At 48.3% G+C, this 20,109-nt stretch overlaps 1 protein-coding gene across 3 annotated transcripts; it reads left to right on the top strand.

The window, feature by feature from the left end:
- The first annotated feature begins 1,121 nt into the window (after window positions 1–1,121).
- TAFAZZIN (tafazzin, phospholipid-lysophospholipid transacylase) lies at window positions 1,122–11,863 on the top strand. Of its 3 annotated transcripts, none has more exons than XM_066249334.1 (10): window positions 1,122–1,610; window positions 1,693–1,821; window positions 3,340–3,385; window positions 3,632–3,717; window positions 9,662–9,742; window positions 9,841–9,882; window positions 10,142–10,204; window positions 10,382–10,434; window positions 10,864–10,941; window positions 11,079–11,863. In XM_066249334.1, exons 1-10 carry the CDS (start codon window positions 1,502–1,504, stop codon window positions 11,178–11,180), a joined length of 789 nt encoding a protein of 262 aa, XP_066105431.1. In that variant the 5' UTR covers window positions 1,122–1,501; the 3' UTR covers window positions 11,181–11,863. The 3 variants fall into 3 exon arrangements, with proteins under 3 accessions (XP_066105431.1, XP_066105432.1, XP_066105430.1); XM_066249335.1 differs by having other exon boundaries at window positions 1,675–1,821; window positions 11,494–11,863; XM_066249333.1 differs by having other exon boundaries at window positions 1,675–1,821.
- The last annotated feature ends 8,246 nt before the right edge of the window (window positions 11,864–20,109 follow it).

Here is a 20,109-nt window from a genome sequence, read left to right as displayed (position 1 = left end):
GCTGGCAAATGACAGACCTGTGAGTCACAGAGATCGAGCGGCAGCAGCCCGTTAAAGAGGTGGTTGCCTGTACTAAAGGCGTATGGCGGGGAGGGACTGGCGCCAGAGCGTAAACCCCAGCGTAAACCCCAGGCTGCATTCTTCCAGGCCCGACTCTCAGCCCAGGCCCCCGGGACTCCCGGGGCGCGTCCGGGGCGGGACATAGGGGAGCCCCGCGGAGAGTCTGGGCACCCTCGAGGACTAGAGCCTTCTCTTCCTGTCCTCAAGCCGGGCCCCAGTGTGGCTACACGCTCCTGAGTACTGTGGAGACCCAAAGTCAGCGACAGATGGCGCAGGAACGGGCCACCGTGGGGGAAGGCAAGGGCGAACTGAGAAACTGCTGTCGAGAGAGATTGGAGAAGTGGCAGCTTAGTACTGCGTGGGCTCCAGCGCTGTCGCTGTTGGGACAACTGGGTGACTCGGGTGGGTCCTCACTGGATGGTTGTAGAGCGGTATTCAGGACGATGCCGCCGTTGCCAGGATTGGGGGTGGTGATGAGCAGGTTTGAAAAAAATATTTAAATCAATAAAATTATGATTTAAGATAAAAAATAGACTTTGAGGGATACAGGGCTTTCTTCTAGGGGTGATGAACATGTTTTGGAACTAGAGGTGGTGGTTGGCAACACTGTAAATGTATTAAGTGATATACTATATTACAATACTATGTATATTGTTACATATATATATATTGTATCACATATTATATGTTATATATACACATAGTACAATTCTGTAACATTGTACTCACATAATATTACATAATATATAGAATATAACCTGTATGTAACATACATAAAATATATTATTTAAAATGCTATAAAATACTATTCAATGGTTAATTCTATGTTACATGAATTTTACCTGAATAAAAATAAAGGGGAAAAGAAGTCAAGTGAAAGTACTACGCCAGCCGCGATTCTGAGTGTCAGGTAGTCCTACTGTGCAACCTACGTTACCTACAGAGATTTTTCTGGGGAGGAATTGAAACAAAAGAGACGTGGAACTGGCTGGCAGCCTCGAACTGAGACTGCGCTGGGGCCAGGCGGGGTTAGGGTTAGGACTGCCCCCGCGGCCGTCAAGCGGCCGGAGCGCGTTTTGCGACAGGCGACAGAGAAGCGTGGGGCTTTTGCCGGCTCGCTTTTTCGCGGGTGGGTGCGTGGGGCTGGCGGCTGTCCCCGCTAGTTCCTCTTGTTCTTCACCGCGGTTCCCGGCTCCTGATCACAGTGGCGGCTCGTCTGTGGCGAGAGCGGGGCCGGGCCAGGCTCTGGCCTGCCCCGCGAGGTGACCTTGGTCGAGTCCCCGGTCGCATCGAGTCGCGGCGCGTGTCTGTGGCGCGAGCCTATTAAGGATCGGGCTCCGGAACGGTTGATGACACAGATTTAGAGCGGCCCCACAGACTGCCCTGGGGCAGCGGAGCGGCCTGGCCGCGGGAGCGGTGGAGAGCAGTGCAGAGCGGGGAGATGCCCCTACATGTGAAATGGCCGTTCCCCGCGGTGCCGCGGTTCACCTGGACCCTGGCCAGCAGCGTCGTGATGGGCCTGGTGGGCACCTACAGCTGCTTCTGGACCAGTGAGTGGGCTTGGCTGGGGGGACCCCTGGGCCCCAGGGGAGAAGGAGGCCAAGACCCCCACAGTCTTTCTCTCCCTCCCAGAGTACATGAACCACCTCACCGTCCACAACAAGGAGGTGCTGTATGAGCTCATCGAGAACCGAGGCCCGGCCACTCCTCTCATCACTGTCTCCAATCACCAGTCCTGCATGGATGACCCTCATCTCTGGGGTACTGGACCAGTGTGCTGGGCACAGGGAGGCAGGGAGAGGGCGGGAAAGAGTGAAACAAAAGCAGAACAAACTTCTCACTGGGCTCTTCACATAGCCCTGATGTTACAGTTTCTTTGGCGTCCAGCCCTAGCAGCGAAAGTTTGATTTGTGACCCCTTCCTCATCCTCTCAGAGAAGGTGATTTGTAGAGACCTCAGAAATTTGGAGGGAATGAGGAAGTGAGGCAATGGCTGCAAGGCCAGGTCTGACAGTTACTCTGTCTGTTGCAACAGGCCTGTGGAACACTTCATTCTCTAAGTTTTTGAAGGTCCCACAGAGTCTTGGAGTCTTAGGAACAAATCCAAAGATCTGTCAAGGAAACTGGGCTAGGGGTTGGGAGACCTATGTGCTGGTTCCAGCTTTGCCCCGGGCTGGGTGTGTACCCTTCAGCCTTATTTGGGAGCCTGGTTCTCCTAGAAATTCCTGCTCTACTGACTTCACAGGGAGTTGCTTGGCTCCAGTAACCCAAATGGCTGGGCAGAGGGATGTCCAGAGCTTTCACTGCTGAACACAGGATGTTAAGACTATCCTAGAGCCTGACCAGGCGGTGGCGCAGTGGATAGAGCATCGGACTGGGATGCAGAGGACCCAGGTTCGAGACCCTGAGCTCGCCAGCTTGAGCGCGGGCTCATCTGTTTTGAGCAAGGCTCACCAGCTTGGACCCAAGGTCGCTGGCTCGAGTAAGGGGTTACTCAGTCTGCTGAAGGCCCACGGTCAAGGCACATATGAGAAAGCAATCAATGAACAACTAAAGTGCCACAACGAAAAACTGATGATTGATGCTTCTCATCTCTCTGCGTTCCTATCTGTCTGTCCCTATCTATCCCTCTCTCTGACTCTTTGTCTCTGTAAAAAAAAAAAAAAAGACTATCCTAGTGTTCGTGGGAAACCACCTGGTCAAATTGAAGCATTTCAGAGCTCACCCTGACTGCTGGGCAGAGAATGGTGCCATGGGAAGATCCCAGGAGGCCGGAAGGAGGATTTGGAACATTCCAGAAGCCTGGACTAGGGTGGTAGCCGTGAAACTGGAGAAAAAATTATAGAAGAATATGCAGTATCAAAATATTTTGGGGAGCCTGACCTGTGGTGGCAAAGTGGATAAAACATTGACCTAGAACCCTGAGGTCGCTGTTTCAAAACCCTGGGCTTGCCTGGTCAAGGTACAGACAGGAGTTGATGCTTCCTGCTCCTTCCTCCCCCCCCCCCCTAAAAATAAATAAATAAAGTCTTTAAAAAAATTTGAGGGGAGCTGGCAAACCAGACATGGTGACTAATAAGATATGAGGAGTGGGAGAGAGTGAGGAGCCAGCGAGAACTTGAGGGTCCAGACCAAGGGTCTGGAAGGTGCCACTTGGAGCCATAGGGAAATGGTAGTGCTGCTGCCCTTATTCTTCATTCCTTGAAATGCGGTGACAGAAAAAGATATTCCCTAGGAGTAAGGTAATTTGGGACATGAAGCCTTTCTTCTTCTTTTCTAGGGATCCTGAAACTCCGCCACATCTGGAACCTGAAGTTGATGCGTTGGTGAGGAGGAATGGGCCCCTCCCAGTTGGCCCGGCAATCCTCACCTGTCTCTGCCCAGATTTGCCCTCCTCCTGCCCTGCCCAGGAGGTGGCGTCCAGCAGTCCAGGCAGGGCATGGGGTGGGGCCCTTGCAGGTCGTCTTGTGCCTCTGTTCCTCATTGCTGATGATGTCAAGCATCATACTGGGGGGAATGGTTGGGAAGCAGGTCCAGGAATGTCAAGGATGACTGTGTCTGTCCCCACTCAGGACTCCTGCAGCTGCAGACATCTGTTTCACCAAGGAGCTACACTCTCACTTTTTCAGCTTGGGCAAATGCGTGCCTGTATGCCGAGGTGAGCTGCTCCACCTCACCTGGTGGGCCAGTGGGGGGCAGGGAGGCTCTTCTACAGAATTCTCTGGGCTCTTGTGGGGCAGGGAGTCTGGTGGCCAGTGCCACTGGCTTGGCAACCCTGGGAGTAGAGGGACCCAGGTGGGTCAGGCAGCCTGGAGCAAGGAGAGCCAGGGAGTACTGCCCTACGAACATGAGGCTTGGTTCCATTGGGGCAGGAGTGATGGTTTCTTGGCGAGTGCTCAATTCTTTGTGACTGCCCAAGAATTGGATGAACCTGGAGCTGACATTAGAATTCAAGGAGGCATTACCCACAGCTCCTTTTCTCAAGGACATTGCTAAGAGACTTACTGGTGGCAGTGTGGTGTCATGGGTCTGTGATAGCAGTGGCATGTGCTAGGAGGCTTGAGAGAACAAACATCTTGTGGAGTGAGGTGTGTGTAACATTGAATGACTACTCAGTACCTTCTGAGAGCCTCAGGAGTTAGGGGCCATTTTGGTTCTGATTCTCCATATGAAGGGACTCGGAGGGAATAAGCTGCTGGCCCAAGGTCACTAGGTGGGGGTGACAAAGCCAGGTTTCAAGTCCAGGTTGCTCTTTCCTCTGGGAAAGTAGAATTTTCCCAGGCAGAATATGAAAGGAAAAGCTTTCTAGACATGGGAAGCATGTGCCAGGCACTGGAGAGGTAATTGATAAAGGTAGAAAATGCAGGTTGCAGGTAGAATATAAAGGTTCTGGAATAATCATGTTAAGAATTTTGGCCTGACCAGGCAATGGCACAGTGGATAGAGCATTGGACTGGAATGCAGAGGACCCAGGTTCAAAACCTGAGGTCGCTGGCTTGAGCGCGGGGTCGCTAGCTTGAATGTGGCATTATAGTATAACCCCATGGTCACTGGCTTAAGCCCAAGGTCTCTGGCTTGAGCAAGGAAGCAAGAGATCACTTGCTCTGCTGTAACCCCCAGTCAAGACACATATGAGAAAGCAATCAATGAACAACTGAGTTGCCACAATGAAGAATTGATGCTTCTCATCTCTCTCCCTGTCTGCTTATTCCTATCTCTCTCTCTGACTCTCCGTCGCTGTAAAAAAAAAAAAAAAAAGAATTTTGGACTCTGGCCTTAGCAGGCGGTGGCACAGTGGATAGAGCATTGACCTGGGACACTGAGAACCCAGGTTTGAAACCCCGAGGTTGCTGGCTTGAGGGTGGGCTTATCCGGCTTGAGCACGGGTTGCCAGCCTGAGTGTGAGATCAGACGTGACCTCAAGGTCCTGGCTTGAATCCTAAGGTCACTGGCTTAAGCAAGGGGTCACTGGTTTGGCTGGAGCCCCCCTGCCAAGCAACCAATGAACAATTAGAGTGACGCAACTATGAGTTGATACTTATCATCTCTCTCCCTTCCTGTCTGTCTTGCTCATTAAAAAAAATATTGGACTCTGTTCTCTCATCAGCGTATTGATGTGTTTCTGTTTTTGGTTCAGAGAGATAGCACACTCTCTAGTCACAGAGTTGCTGGTGGATGGGAGCAGGGCTGGGTGGAGGCAGCAAGCCTGGTTAGGGGCTGTCACTTGTAGCTGGTCCTCTGGAAGTCACTGTGGAGAGCCTGAGAAAGGGACTGCTTTGGGATATGCTATGGAGTTAGAGTTGACAGAACTTGTTGATAGATTGGATGTGGGAGAGGGCTAGGAAGAGAACTCAAAGATGACACTAGGTGACATCTGGTGATACTGAGCCACTTGGAAGATGGGATGAGGGGGTTGGAAGGGGAGGGGAGTCCCATTTTGCATAGGTTTCATCTGAGGAGCCTGCCACTCAAGGAAGGGAGCAGTTCCAGAGGCAGGGGGTATACAGTTCTGGAACTCAAAAGAATGGTTGGGAATAAAGATTCTGGGGACTCAACTACAACCAGGTGAGATTGCAGAGGGGAAGAGCAGGGGCCCAGGACAGCACCTCAGAGCACAAAAGGACAGTTGTGTCACCAAGGAAACAGGAACCAAAGCCTCAGGAGCTTCTGGGGGCTGGAGGGGGGAGGAGATAGGAGGCAGCAGGTGTGGCTACTCCTGCCAGAGGTTGGTCATGAGGAAGAAGTAACCAAATGGCCTGACCAGGCGGTGGCACAGGGATAGAATGTCGGACTGGGATGCGGAGGACCCAGGTTTGAGGCCCCGAGGTCACTAGCTTGAGTGCGGGCTCACCAGCTTGGACCTAAGGTCACTGGCTTGAGCAAGGGGTTACTCGGTCTGCTGAAGGCCCATGGTCAAGGCACATATGAGAAAGCAGTCAATGAACAACTAAGGCAGTGGTCCCCAAACTGCGGCCCCCTGAGGTCGTTGATCCGGCCCCCTGCCGCACTTCCGGAAGGGGCATCTCTTTCATTGGTGGTCAGTGAGAGGTGCTCCTGGAGTGTACTACTGTATGTGGCGGCGCCGCAAAGCGTGGCGGCGCTCACGTACAATACTACCAGTGACCTGGGACTCACGCAACGTGGCTCTGGAAGCGTGTCATATCACTTATTACAGCTAGCAGTGACAAATATGGTACCGGACATTGACCATCTCATTAGCCAAAAGCAGGCCCATAGTTCCCATTGAAATACTGGTCAGTTTGTTGATTTAAATTTACTTGTTCTTTATTTTAAATATTGTATTTGTTCCCGTTTTGTTTTTTTACTTTAAAATAAGATATGTGCAGTGTGCATAGGGATTTGTTCATAGTTTTTTTTTTTTAGTCCAGCCCTCCAACAGTCTGAGGGACAGTGAACTGGCCCCCTGTGTAAAAATTTGGGGACCCCCTGAACTAAGGTGTTGCAATGAAAAACTGATGATTGATGCTTCTCATCTCTCCGTTTCTGTCTGTCCCTGTCTATCCCTCTCTCTGACTCTCTTTCTCTCTGTTAAAAAAAAAAGAAGTAACCAAATGGTGTTAGTGGTGTCAAGGGGGAGTTTTAAAATTTCTAGTTGGGGCCCTGGCTGGTTGGCTCAGCGGTAGAGCGTCGGCCTGGCATGCGGGGGACCCGGGTTCGATTCCCGGCCAGGGCACATAGGAGAAGCGCCCATTTGCTTCTTCACACCCCCCCTCTCCTTCCTCTCTGTCTCTCTCTTCCCCTCCCGCAGCCAAGGCTCCATTGGAGCAAAGATGGCCCGGGCGCTGGGGATGGCTCCTTGGCCTCTGCCCCAGGCGCTAGAGTGGCTCTGGTCGCAGCAGAGCGACGCCCCGGAGGGGCAGAGCATCGCCCCCTGGTGGGCAAAGCCTCGCCCCTGGTGGGCGTGCCGGGTGGATCCCGGTCAGGCGCATGCGGGAGTCTGTCTGACTGTCTCTCCCCGTTTCCAGCTTCAGAAAAATACAAAAAAAAAAATAAATTTCTAGTTGGTCAAAGTAAAACATGGTAAAATCCAATAAAGTAACCTCAAATAAATCAAAAGCTGCAGCACCCACGCCTCCAAATCCTCAGACTACTCCCAAGAGACAGCTGCCTAGAGAGACAGGAACGTGGAGCTGCTCCTGTATGTCCTGTGTGGGGAATCAAACCGTCAACCTCTGGCTCCAGGTGATTGCTTCAGCCAACCAAGCTATTCAGCCAGGTCTTTTTTTTTTTTTTTTAAGAGACAGTAAGGGAGAGAGGAATAGGGGGAAGGGAAGCATTTATTTGTTTCACTCAGTCCTTATTCACTGGTTGCTCCCCGTGTGTGCCCTGACCAGGGATGAAACCTGCAACCTTGGTCTTTCCACACGACGCTCATAACCGACTGAGCTAACCAGCCAGGGCCATGCTTTCTCTTTTTGCTGCTTTCGGAGGCTGCTTCATTTCTCTAAAGCACAAACAGAGGCTGCAGTGTCATGGTGATAGTGGAGTTGTTTATTACACCCTGTTCTGAGAGATGGGGCTCTGCTCTTGTACCCCCATCCCTGAGTCTCAGTTCCTCCCTTTAGCAACCTCAGACAGAGGCATCTCATGTCCACTTCTTGTTTCATTCTTTTTCACCTGCGTCTAAGGTTTATTTCACAATAAATTGTTTGAGAAAGAGAGAAAGGTGAGGAGGAGCATGAAGCATCAATTTGCAACAGTGAGAAAGCAAAAATCTTTTTCTTTTTTTTTTAGAGAAAGATAAGTATCAATTGTTCATTGTGGCAACTTAGTTATTCATTGATTGCTTTCTCATATGTGCCTTGATGGGAAGGGAGGCGCCGGCCAAGCCAGTGACCTTGCTCAAGCCAGCGACCTCAGGGTTTCGAACCTGGTCCTCAGTATCCCAGGTCGATGCTTTATCCACTGTGCCACTGCCTGATGAGGCTAGACAGCAAAATCTTAATCCTATAAACACCTTTGGTGAGAAAAAGTGGGCAGAGACATACATGCCTTTAATCAAATGCATTTGATGGACAGCAAAGATCTAATGTATTGAAACAAAGCAAGTATCTGGCATACTTTGCTTCTATTTTACCAAAAAATTCCCTCCCCCCAAGCATAAGTTTTGCGAGGTAACATGAAATATTGGGGTGACTTTGTACAAACTCTGCAAGTGAGTAGAAAGAGCATTTGCAAAAGCTAGATGTTATGATGTGTGGCTCCAGAAGCATAGCATTGTTTCAAAACTTTGACTTCAAGCTGGATGGCTTGTTTGCACCAGTGGGTTTTAGTAGAGAAGGAGCCGATACCTCTTAAGCCCACCTCTGCCAGGTAACACAATCAGAGGAGGGAAACTGCCATTCTCCCCGTGCTCCCCAACTCCAGTCCCTGAGGAGCTGCTGGGCCAGGTGCCCATTTGAATTATTGAGACTCCTGGAGCCTTAACTAGCACCTTCCAAAGACCCAGCCTTGCAGAGAACAGGTTAAAAGTCCATTTTCTCAGTGCACTGATCTGAGATAGTCCCAGTGTGGGTCTCTGCCTCTGTGATGTAGCTCTCACCTACTCCTTACTTGCTAAAATGATTGTTTACCCCACACCTCAGCCTCCCCCTTCTCTATCCTCTGTCCACTGTATGGATAAGGTCAATGAGATTCTTACTGTGTGTGATCATGAATTGTCTCCCCGTGGCTCCAAATTTAAAAGCTAGCATGGAGCATGGAGCGTCCATGTCTGTGTTGTTGTTGACCTCTGGGCCACCTGGGTTCAGTGTCATGGTCACAGGACATCTCCAAGGCAAGTGTTGCTAGCATTGGAGGCAGCTCAACTCCGCTGGTTCCAGTCTTGCAAGTTTGAGGTTTTCCTGACTCACAGCACCATGTTACATCAAACGGAGAGTCTAATTTTCGTGGGGAGCCCTGTAAGGAAGGAGGGATGGATGGAGGAAGCTGAGGGTGCAGGCAGGGCTGGGAGGTCTGAGAGGAGGAGTGGGTGGCTGCAGGAACTGGCCTGGCCGAGACCCCAAGCAATGGTTGCTGTCCAGAATCTGGGGCCCAAATGAGGCTGGAAGTGTTAAGTAGATTTGGTTTGCCCTGGCTAGGAGCAGCAGCTGATGGCTCACCCCAGGGTGGCTTATCACAAGGAGAAAGAAGTCTCCAAGAGCCTGTCTCGGGAGGGAGGGAAGAGAAGGCCGGCATGGGTCGGGGGTTTGCCAGGAGCTGTGCTGCAGATATATGGCCTGTGGCTGAATGGCTCGGTAGATGAGGCTCTGGTGGGACCAACAGGCAAAAGGGGAGGTTGGAGGTCAGTGAGGAATTGTCAGATGCAGAATTTCAGTACCGGACAGTTTGAGATGACCATACCGGCTTGCACACGGCAAGCACTTAGAAGTTTAGAGGGTATTACTGCACAAAGGACATCAAGGGCCACGAAGTGGTGCAGCCAGGGCTGAGCAGGCTCAGGAGAGACAGTCTTTGGAGGGTATCTGTGTGGATGGTGCAGTGAGGAAGAGGAAGGTCCTGCATTGCTGCTTCATTCTGAGGGAAAGGAGGAGGGGCCCCAGGAGAATGGAGAGTGATGGGAAGAGGCCTTTTCTTGGCAGGAGATGGTGTTTACCAGAAGGGAATGGACTTTATTCTGGAGAAGCTCAACCACGGGGACTGGGTGCACATCTTCCCAGAAGGTCAGTGGGGCTGGCAGGGTCATAATGCCCCCAGGAATATGGGCAAGACCTCATCCCCTCCAAAGCCTCACTCACGTCTGTCTCCCCCACCAACCCAGGAAAAGTGAACATGAGTTCCGAGTTCCTGCGTTTCAAGTGGGGTAAGGACAGCTGGCCTCTCTGGCTCTGTTGGCCCCTGGGACATGGAGAATGGAAGGGACAGGTGCTGGAACAAGTGCTGGCCCAGAGGAGCTGGGTTTTAATTTTATCTTATCGATTTTAGAGAGAGAGGGAGAAAGAAACATTGATTTGTTCCACTTAGGGGAGCGGGTTTTAACTGGGGGAGGGCAGAGTGGGTCCTGCTGGAGGCTAGCACTGAAGCTTTGCTTGCACCAACATTTTTGCCTCTCCGTGGGGCAGGAATTGGGCGCCTGATTGCCGAGTGTCGTCTCAACCCCATCATCCTGCCACTGTGGCATGTTGGTGAGCCTCCCTCTCGGGGCAAGCCTGCAGTCTGGGGATGGAGGCAGGGAGAGGGGCTTCCTTAGTATTTGAGGCAGTTTCCATTGGGTGGCAGGGAGGGTGCCTGGGGTAAGGGGCCCAGGGCTGCCCTTCTCCACCCCATGCCTGCTTCTCAGCCTTCTGTTCGCTGTGCTGCAGGAATGAACGATGTCCTTCCTAACAACCCACCATACTTGCCCCGCTTTGGACAGGTATGTAGGGGCTGCTGACCTTCATCTTCCTGCCTGCCTGCCTGCCTGCCTGCCATCTGCCTTTGCCGCCCACTCAGCATTACTGAGGCCAGATTCAGGAGGATCTGTGCTTGAGTCTGTAGCAGGGGGACCGTGTGGAACAGGAGAGGGCCTTTCTGGCACCAAGCATCATAGAAGGAGAGCAAAGGAAACCAGGCCATGGCAGGGGTGGTCCCTGGGGTTAGGACAGGACAGGACATCTAGAGCATGGACCATAGGACTGGCATGGCCCTTGGATGCCACTGAGTCTCTTTCTAAGGAGGGAGAGTGGCCAGAAGGAGCACATAGCAAGTTAGGGGCAGGACTCGAGTTCTGGCTCCCCAGGGCAGTGGGGCTGGGGCTCTGTACACTCCCTCTGTTCCTGTCACCTGGTGGCTGGTTTCCCCACAGAAAATCACCGTGCTAATAGGGAAGCCTTTCAGTGTGCTGCCTGTGCTCGAGCGGCTCCGGGCAGAGAAAAAGTCCACTGTGAGTTTCCCCAGGGGCCCCCTGCCCTCTTTCGTCTTTCTTCCGCCCTTCCCAGCGCCCTTGGCCTCCCAGGGCCCCCCAGGCCCCTAGGAAAAGCTCCTTGGGGGCTAGAGGTCAGCCCCAGGCCTTCCCCTCAGGTGGAGATGCGCAAAGCCCTGACTGACTTCATTCAAGAGGAATTTCAGCGCCTGAAGACCCAGGCGGAGCAGCTCCACAACCACCTGCATCCTGGGAGATAGGTCCTGCCCTGCCCAGACCGTGCCCTGGCTGTCTTGGGCCTGGGAAAGAGGCAGCTGTGGGACCCAGTCTCTACCTGCCAGGCTCCCAGTGCTGCCCTTGGGTTCTCGCCCCTGCACAGAGCTGGGGCTGGGAAATGGACTGATGCTTTGAGCTCAGATAAGGTGCCCTCTCCTAGCTGGGGGGTGTTCCAGCTCCTCTGTGCTTCTCTGGTTGGAGGAAGGATCACAGCTGCTCCTCCCACTTGGCCACAAAGGAAGGAAGAAATTTAGACAGTAGCTTCCTTCCTTTTTGCCTTCGTGTGTTCTCTCCAAGGCTGGTGTCGGAAGAGGGGGTAGCTGAAGCTGGGTGGGTGACCAGGCTGGGGCTGGTGAAGGGGCCCGAAAGTCCATTGGCTTGGAGCTGCTCACCACCTCACCGGAGATGGCCTTCAGTCACTGCTTCCTTCTGCACAGCTTCCCGCAGGCCTGGGAGCCTGGGCAGGGCCTGGGCCCAGGCTGCAGGCAGAAGAGCGGCCCTTTGCCAGAAGTGGGGCCCTCAGCAAGGGCCTGAGACCTGGTCACTTGTCCCATGCTGGGACCCACCAACTTCTCCATCCCTTCTGTGCCCCTAGCATCACTCGAGTCCCCTGGGGCTGGGCTTCCATGTTTTGTAAACAATAAAGCATCTGAGTTGTGCTGTTTTACCTCTGGCCTCTCTGTAAGGGTGGGATGGGAGGTAACCTGCTGGACAGGAGAGCTGGACCCTAAGAGCTCTGGGTTCATCCAGAGCATTTGAACAGATGGGTATCAAGCTGTCAGTGCACCAGCCATTGACTTCAATCATTGTTGTAATGTAACCTGTGAGTTCCACAAACACACCAAGTCCAGGTGAATATTTGAGGAGTTTATTAATTAGCTGGCTAGCTACATGGGCACAATCCCCAATCTTGTAGGCACTCATACAGTTCTGAGCCTGCTTTTATACACAATCAAGTACTGGTTGGGGTGGGTAAGGAGGGGTTTGTGATCCCTTTGTCCAGAGGTGTAAGTCACTCTCATGACTAGGATGGGAGGGTGAGTCAGAGTGTAGGGATTCTTAATTAGGGTACAGAAACATTCTTTTCTAACGGCTTTCAAGAACATAAGTGAAGGGATTCTCAGGTAAGTTCTTCCTTGCTCTGTAGTTAAATTATGACTAGATGACCCAGCTGCCCTTGTAAGCCAGGAAGCTCCTGCATTCTTCTCTTTCCTTTCTCCACCGAAAGGAGGGGGTAAGAGGCCTGACTTTTCCTCTTTATTTTATTTTATTTTTTGGTATTTTTCTGAAGTTGGAAACGGGGAGGCAGTCAGACAGACTCCCGCATGTGCCCGACCAGGATCCACCCAGCATGCCCACCAGGGGGAAACGCTCTGCCCATCTGGGGAATTGCTCTGCCTCAACCAGAGCCATTCTAGCACCTGAGGCAGAGGCCTTGGAGCCATCCTCAGCACCCGGGCCAACCCTGCTCCAATGGAGCCTTGGCTGTGGGAAGGGAAGAGAAAGACAGAGAGGAAGGAGAGGGGGAGGGGTGGAGAAACAGATGGGCGCCTCTCCTGTGTGCCCTGGCCGGGAATCGAACCCAGGAGTCCCGCACGCCAGGCCGATGCTCTACCACTGAGCCAACCATCCAGGGCCTGACTTTTCCTCTTTAAAATGACGTTGCTAGTGCTAAGTTTTACAGTTCCGTGGCACCTTATCACATTCCCCACTGGTTTTATTTTTTTTACAGAGACAGAGAGTCAGAGAGGAATAGAAAGGTACAGACAGACAGACAGGAACGGAGAGATGAGAAGCATCAATCATTAGTTTTTCGTTGTGCATTGTGACACCTTAGTTGTTCATTGATTGCTTTCTCATATGTGCCTTGACTGTGGGCCTTCAGCAGACCGAGTAATGTCTTGCTCGAGCCAGTGACCTTGGGTCCAAGCTGGTGAGTTTTGGCTCAAATCAGATGAGCCCGTGCTCAAGCTGGCGACCTCAGGATCTTGAACCTGGGTCCTCGGCGTCCCAGTCTGATGCTCTATCCACTGCGCTACTGCCTGGTCGGGCCCCACTGGTTTTATTTATATCATGGGTCAAATCCTTGACTCATTCGTCTCTACAGGGGAGGGGGGGTGTAAGTACCTTGGAGGGTCATTAATCTGTAGTTCGTTGCTGAACAGTGATTTCTATTATGTTCTTCATGCTGTTCACTAGCAGTGACAACAGACACGGTAAGCAGTAAGACTGCTCCTATTAGGGTTTTGAACCCACCAAAAGCTGAGAACCATCCCCCAAAAAGGCTATCGGGGTCCCATCTGTGCCAGACTTGCACAGGCACATGTGCCAGTTTTATCATTTTCTTGACAAGGTCCTCAACTGCCTGGCCCTGGTCATCTATTTACAGGCAACAATTAGTGACATTGAATTTCCCACACACTCCTCCTCCTGCTGCTAACAGATAGTCCAGCGCCAACCTGTTTGGTAGATGGCGTTTCTCATCTCAATTTGCTGATGTGCAAGGAGGGCTAGGGCTCTCCCAGTCTCATTGGCAATGATTTCCAGAACTGCCTGCAATGGGATAATCCGGTTTAACATGTAAATGGGGGTGCGGTATCCCCAAGATCCATCCTCTGCTCAGGTGGCAGGTCCATAGTATTGGATTATCTGCTCTGGGGGCCACTCATTATCTTTCCAGTCTCTTACCTGGAGTTCTCTTTTTACCCATTGTAAGGGCTGTGGAGCTGGATAGCCAAGCAATTCCCCTGTTGTCAGAGGCAAGAGGAAAAAGGAGGGCTTTATCATACCCATTATACAGCTTCCTTCCTAATTCCTGGGAAGACGAGTGTAAGCCCTGTTCCCACAGATCCAGTAAAGCCCACGTGGTACTATCCAGTCTCTGGCCCTGCCTGGGTCCCGCCAGGCCCCAGTTAGCTCAGGCAACCTGGCCAACAAATTCCTCTCCGTCTGGTTTCCTCACCACACACTCTGCTTGGAGGTTGCATTATAATACCGTTGTCCAAGGCAAGTCAGTTTCCCCATTGATTCAGTGAGATCTGCTTCTCCTCTTGCTAAGCCATATTGCTCTATGATAGCATGTTTCAAAATCCATTGGCTGTCATCAGAGGGGTAGGGGGTTGTTACATTTGGCCTAGCCCTAGTGGGAACTAGTTCCTTGACTTCCCACGGCCATTTGTCCCCCATTAGAGTTCTCCCACATACATAGCAAGAAGTGACATTTAGGGCCTGACCAGGCGGTTGCGCAGTGGATAGAGCGTCAGACTGGAATGCAGAAGACCCAGGTTCGAAACCCCGAGGTCACCAGCTTGAGCGCGGGCTCATCTGGTTTGAGCAAAAGCTCACCAGCTTGGACCCAAGGTCGCTGGCTCCAGCAAGGACGTTACTCGGTCTGCTGAAGGCCTGCAGTCAAGGCACATATGAGAAAGCAATCAATGAACAATGAAAAGGTGTTGCAACAAAAAACTGATGATTGATGCTTCTCATCTCTCTCTGTACCTGTCTGTCTCTGTCTATCCGTCTCTCTGACTCTCTGTCTGTCCCTGTAAAAAAAAAAAAGTGACATTTAGGGAATGGGCTATTCCCTCAGCCATCCTAAAGAAGAAGTTCTTAGTTGACTGTGGGGGTAAAGGTAGAGGTTCAATTGCTTCCTTATAAAAGGACTTATATACTTGGAAGGCTTGAGTAGGGTGGTCCAGTACCTGACCTCTAATAACAATTGGAACAATGGAATCTAGCCCTGTCCCGTCAATGCCAAGTGTTAGTACTCCTCCAGTCTTCCAACAGGGATTTAGGGGATTGGTTATGATCAGCTCTAAGGGATTACACCACTGAGTGGTGCAGTTTTACAGAGCTACTCCTTTCTTAAAATATACTTCTTTCCTTTTAGAGGTGTCCTTTTCCCAAGTATTCCATCGGACACATGACCAATAGTTACAGCTTATTCTACAGGGGTAGCTATGAGTACATATGTACATTTTGTTTACACTATAGCTTCTCTACCAGCTGAGAGACCCACACCCCCTTTCTGTATGACTTATAGCAGCACATGAATCAAAATTTAAGGTGACCTTAAAAAAATTTTTTTAAGTAAAAAAATAATAAATAATAAAAAATAAAAAAATTTAAAAATATAATTTAAAATTAGAAATTAAATAAATAAAAGTAAAAATATTTTTTAAAAATAAAAAATAAATAAAAATTAAATGAATAAAAATAAAAAGAAAATATAAAAATTAAAAAAAGGGCCTGGTTGGTTGGCTCAGTGGTAGAGCATTGGCCTGGCGTGAAGGAATCCTGACTTCGATTCCCAGCTAGGGCACACAGGAGAAACGCCCATCTGCTTCTCCACCCCTCCCCCTCTCCTTCCTCTCTGTCTCTCTCTTCAACTCCGGCAGCCAAAGCTCCATTGGAGCAAAGTTGGCCTGGGCACTGAGGATGGCTCCATGGCCTCTGCCTCAGGCGCTAGAATGGCCCTGGTTGCAACAGAGCAACGCCCCAGATGGGCAGAGCATCGCCCCCTGGTGGGCATGCTGGGTGGATCCCGGTCGGGCGCATGTGGGAGTCTGTCTGACTGCCTCCCCATTTCCAACTTCAGAAAAATACAAAATAATAATAATAATAAATAAATAAATAATAAGTAAATAAAAAAAAAATAAGAATAGCCTGACCAGGCAGTGACGCAGTGGATAGAGCGTTGGACTGGGATGTGGAGGACCCAAGTTCGAGACCCCAAGGTCGCCAGCTTGAACACGGGCTCATCTGGCTTAAGCAAAAAGCTCACCAGCTTGGACCCAGGGTCGCTGGCTCCAGCAAGGGGTTTCTCAGTCTGCTGTAGGCCCGTGGTCAAGGCACATATGAGAAAGCAATCAATGAACAACTAAGGATTTGCAACGCGCAATGAAAAACTAATGATTGATGCTTCTCATCTCTCCATTCCTGTCTGTCTATCCCTTTCTCGGACTCTCTCCATCTCTGTAAAAAAAATAAAAAATAAAAAATAAAAAATAAATAAAAATAAAACATAAAATAAAAATAAATAAAAATAAAAAATAAAAAATAAATAAAAATAAAAAATAAAAAATAAAAAGAAATAAAAATAAAAATTAAAATTAAATAAATAAAAATAAAAAATAAAATAAAAATAAAAAAATAAAAAATAAAAATTAAATAAATAAAAATAAAAATAAAAAACAAAATAAAAATAAATAAAAATTAAAATTAAAATTAAATAAATAAAAATAAAAAATAAAAATAAAATAAAAAGAAATAAAAATTAAATAAAAATAAAAAATAGGCCTGACCTGTGGTGGCGCAGTGGGTAAAGTATCAACCTGGAAACGCTGAGGTTGCTGGTTCAAAGCCCTGGGCTTGCCTGGTCAAGGCACATATGGGAGTTGATGCTTCCAGCTCCTCCCCCCTTCTCTCTCTCTGTCTCTCTCTCCTCTCTAAAAATGAATAAATAAAAAAAAATTAAAAAATAAATAAAAAAAATAAAAAATAAAAATAAAATAAAAAGAAATAAAAATTAAATAAATAAAAATAAGAAATAAAATAAAAATAAATAAAAAATAAAAATTAAAAATTAAATAAATAAAAATAAAAAAATAAAATAAAAATAAATAAAAATAAAAAATAAAAAATAAATAAATAAAAATAAAAATAAAAATAAATAAAAAATAAATAAAAATAAATAAAAATTAAAATTAAATAAATAAAAATAAATAAATAAATAAATAAATAAAAATTAAATAAATAAAAATAAAAATTAAAATTAAATAAGTAAAAATTAAATAATAGAAATAAAAATTAAAAATAAAAATAAAAAATAAAAATATAAAATAAAAAATAATAAAATAAAATAAAAATAAATATATAAATATAAATTAATAAAAAATTAAAACAAAAAATATTTAGAAAAAGCTAAACTCTGGTGGTGCAGTGGATCAAGTGTCAACCTGGAATGCTGAGGTCACCCGTTCAAAGCCCTGGGCTTGCCCGGTTAAGACACATATGGGAGTTGATGCTTCCTGCTCCTCCCCCCTTCTCTCTCTCTGTCTTCTCTAAAATGAAGAAATAAAAATTAAGGTGACTTCTTCTAGCTTTCCTTTGACACTGGTTTGAGCCATGGTTGGCCCTCCTTCCATTCCCAAACTCCTCCTCCGTTTGCTACTTTTACCTCAAACAGTACTTCAGTAGGAATTCTGTGGGGTTATAACAGATATAACGGTCATTTTCTGGGTCACATATTGAATATTGAGTCTGATTATAGGTACAGGTCCCTTTCTGAGTTCCCTGGCATTCACAAAAGCTATGGAAAAGCACGGTGGTGGAGAGTTTTTGGCCTTCCTTGATGATATGAATACACAGTTCACAGTCCTCTGCACTAGCTACCTTCCTACCCCAGAGTCCAATTATAAGGAGCCCCACGGTGAGCTCCCTTATGCTTCAGTCATCCATGAACCAGCCAGCTCCCAGTTTGTGGCTAGAGCAAGGCATGTTGTCCTTCTCAGGGTCAACTTACAAGGGTAGGCTGGGTCAGTCTTCTCTGTCCATGAAGGTGTCTCCGCTGGGGCTGCAGGCTTCAACTGGCTGTGGTGAATCCAGGTAGGTATGCCTTCTACCTTGGCAGCAGTGGGAGTGGTCAGGATCTTGGTGTGTGGACCCATCCACGTGAGAATCAGTCCTTGGGTAGTGTACTTCTTTATACAGACTGAGTCCTTGGGCTGAAAGGGATGTACCAGATCTCCTGGCAGTGCTGGAAGTGACTCTCTGACAGTCTTTTGGGCAGCCTGCTGAGTAATTTGCAGACCCTGTAAGTACTTAAGGAAGGAGTGGTTACTTAACTCAGCTTTCATTTCTTCTCTGAGTTTTGGTAGTAAGGGAGGGGGTCCCCAAACATTATTGCAGAAGGAGTAAATCTTTCCCTGTAGGGGGTGTACCTTGCCCTAAGGAGGGTGAAGGGGAGTAAGGTGGGCCATTTTTCACTGGTTTCAAAAATAAATTTGATTAAAGTTTCCTTTAAGATCCAATTTAAGCATTCTACCTGCCCTGAACTTTGGGGCCTGTCGGCACAATGTAATTTCCAATTAATATTGAGTTTCTTTCCTACTAGCTGTGAGATCTTGGATACAAATGCAGGCCCATCATTAGACCTAATATTAATGGGCAAGCTAAATCTGGGAATAACTTTATATAGCAATTTTTTAACAACTGTTACTGCGGTCTCATTTCTAGTAGGAAAAGCTTCTACCTATCCTAGAAAGGTGTCAGTTACTTTAGTAAAATCTATTTCTAAATGTTCACCTGGGAAAGTTCCTCTCTTTCTGTTTCTCTTTATAATTTCTTTAATTTGCTTAGTATTTATTTGGGCACAGACTAAACACTCAGACATTATGCCTTCTGCAATAGATTCTAAATCTGGCTTTTCTAATTATTTCTTATTCCTAGTTGTCCCTTTCCTGCTGGCAAAGTCTTTTTCTAATTGGCTGCAAAAAAACCTTTGGCAACAAGGGTTGTAGTAAAGTTACTAAAATTTTCTAAAAACTCCACTGGTTTTTTTTTTTTTTTAATTTTTATTTATTTATTTATTTTTTACAGAGACAGAGAGTGAGTCAGAGAGAGGGATAGACAGGGACAGACAGACAGGAACGGATAGAGATGAGAAGCATCAATCATTACATTTTCATTGCGCGTTGCAACATCTTAGTTGTTCATTGATTGCCCTCTCATATGTGCCCTGACCATGGGCCTTCAGCAGACCGAGTAACCCCTTGCTCGAGCCAGCAACCTTGGGTTCAAGCTGGTGAGCTTTTGCTCAAACCAGATGAGCCTGCGCTCAAGCTGGCGACCTCAGGGTCTCGAACCTGGGTCCTCTGCATCCCAGTCCAATGCTCTATCCACTGTGCCACCACCTGGTCAGGCCACACTTGACTTTTAGACACAGTTCAACAGACAAGGGAAGGTGGTGCTCCGTCAGGAGCCTCTCAGGTGCTCGCCTGGCTGCCTAAACTCAGGTACAGGCATCAGAGATCCCCATTTACACACCAATCACTCAGGGGTTTTTAAACAGAAACAATAAGAACAAAGAACAGGATCTCGACATGGACAGACAACACAAAGGTGTCCCGGGAAGTCTGAGGCAGGACTTACTCAGTCCCCACTAGTCTTCCCTGAGAGCACAAACAAATGTGTCTCGGGAAGTCCGAGGAAGGACTTAACTCTCTGCCAACGTCTTGGCTCTGGAGAGCCTATTGCGTAAGAGCCTATTGCATCTTATCCTTTTTTGCAATAGTTCTAGATTGACTAGTCACAAACAAAAAAAGCTAAAATTTAAAACAGAAAGCTAGAAATCAGTAAAGCAAAAGATTTGCCTTACTTACCTCTGGAGGTCAGCATTCACAGTGCTCGATTTCTCTGCCAAATCATTGATTTCTCTGCCAAATCATTGAATTTTAGGGACAGGGGGGGGTGTCTGCTGAGAAGTTGTCTGAGAGCCACTGGAAAACTGGAGCCCTGGAACGTCTCAGGGGGCGCCTCTTCTAGAGATCCAGCGAGGTCAGGCAACCTTCCGGAGACGCAGAACACCGAAATTTCACTGGAGCCTCCAGATGTTGTAATGTAACCTGTGAGTTCTACAAAGACACCAAGTCCAGATAAATTTTTGAGGAGTTTATTAATTAGCTGGCTAGCTACATGGGGCAAAATCCCAAATCATGTAGGCCTCATACAGTTCTGCGCCTGCTTTTATACACAATCAAGTACTGGTTGGGGTGGGTAAGGAGGGGTTTGTGATCCCTTTGTCCAGAGGTGTAAGTCACTCTCATGACTAGGATGGGAGGGTGAGTCAGAGTGTAGGGATTCTTAATTAGGGTACAGAAACATTCTTTTCTAAAGGCTTTTAAGAAAAGAGAA

Source organism: Saccopteryx bilineata, chromosome X, assembly GCF_036850765.1.
Source record: "Saccopteryx bilineata isolate mSacBil1 chromosome X, mSacBil1_pri_phased_curated, whole genome shotgun sequence".
Lineage (NCBI taxonomy): Eukaryota > Metazoa > Chordata > Mammalia > Chiroptera > Emballonuridae > Saccopteryx > Saccopteryx bilineata.
The sequence above is the reverse complement of the archived record's forward strand: the minus strand, read 5'-3'. Positions and strand labels throughout refer to the sequence as shown.

Bases quoted from the DNA above. Each gene is read 5' to 3' on its own strand.
- TAFAZZIN (XM_066249333.1), top strand. From the start codon at position 1,502: ATGCCCCTACATGTGAAATGGCCGTTCCCCGCGGTGCCGCGGTTCACC. The intron at 9,743-9,840 runs GTCAGTGGGGCT...CCACCAACCCAG, and splicing joins GGTGCACATCTTCCCAGAAG to GAAAAGTGAACATGAGTTCC. The intron at 9,883-10,141 runs GTAAGGACAGCT...TCCGTGGGGCAG, and splicing joins GTTCCTGCGTTTCAAGTGGG to GAATTGGGCGCCTGATTGCC.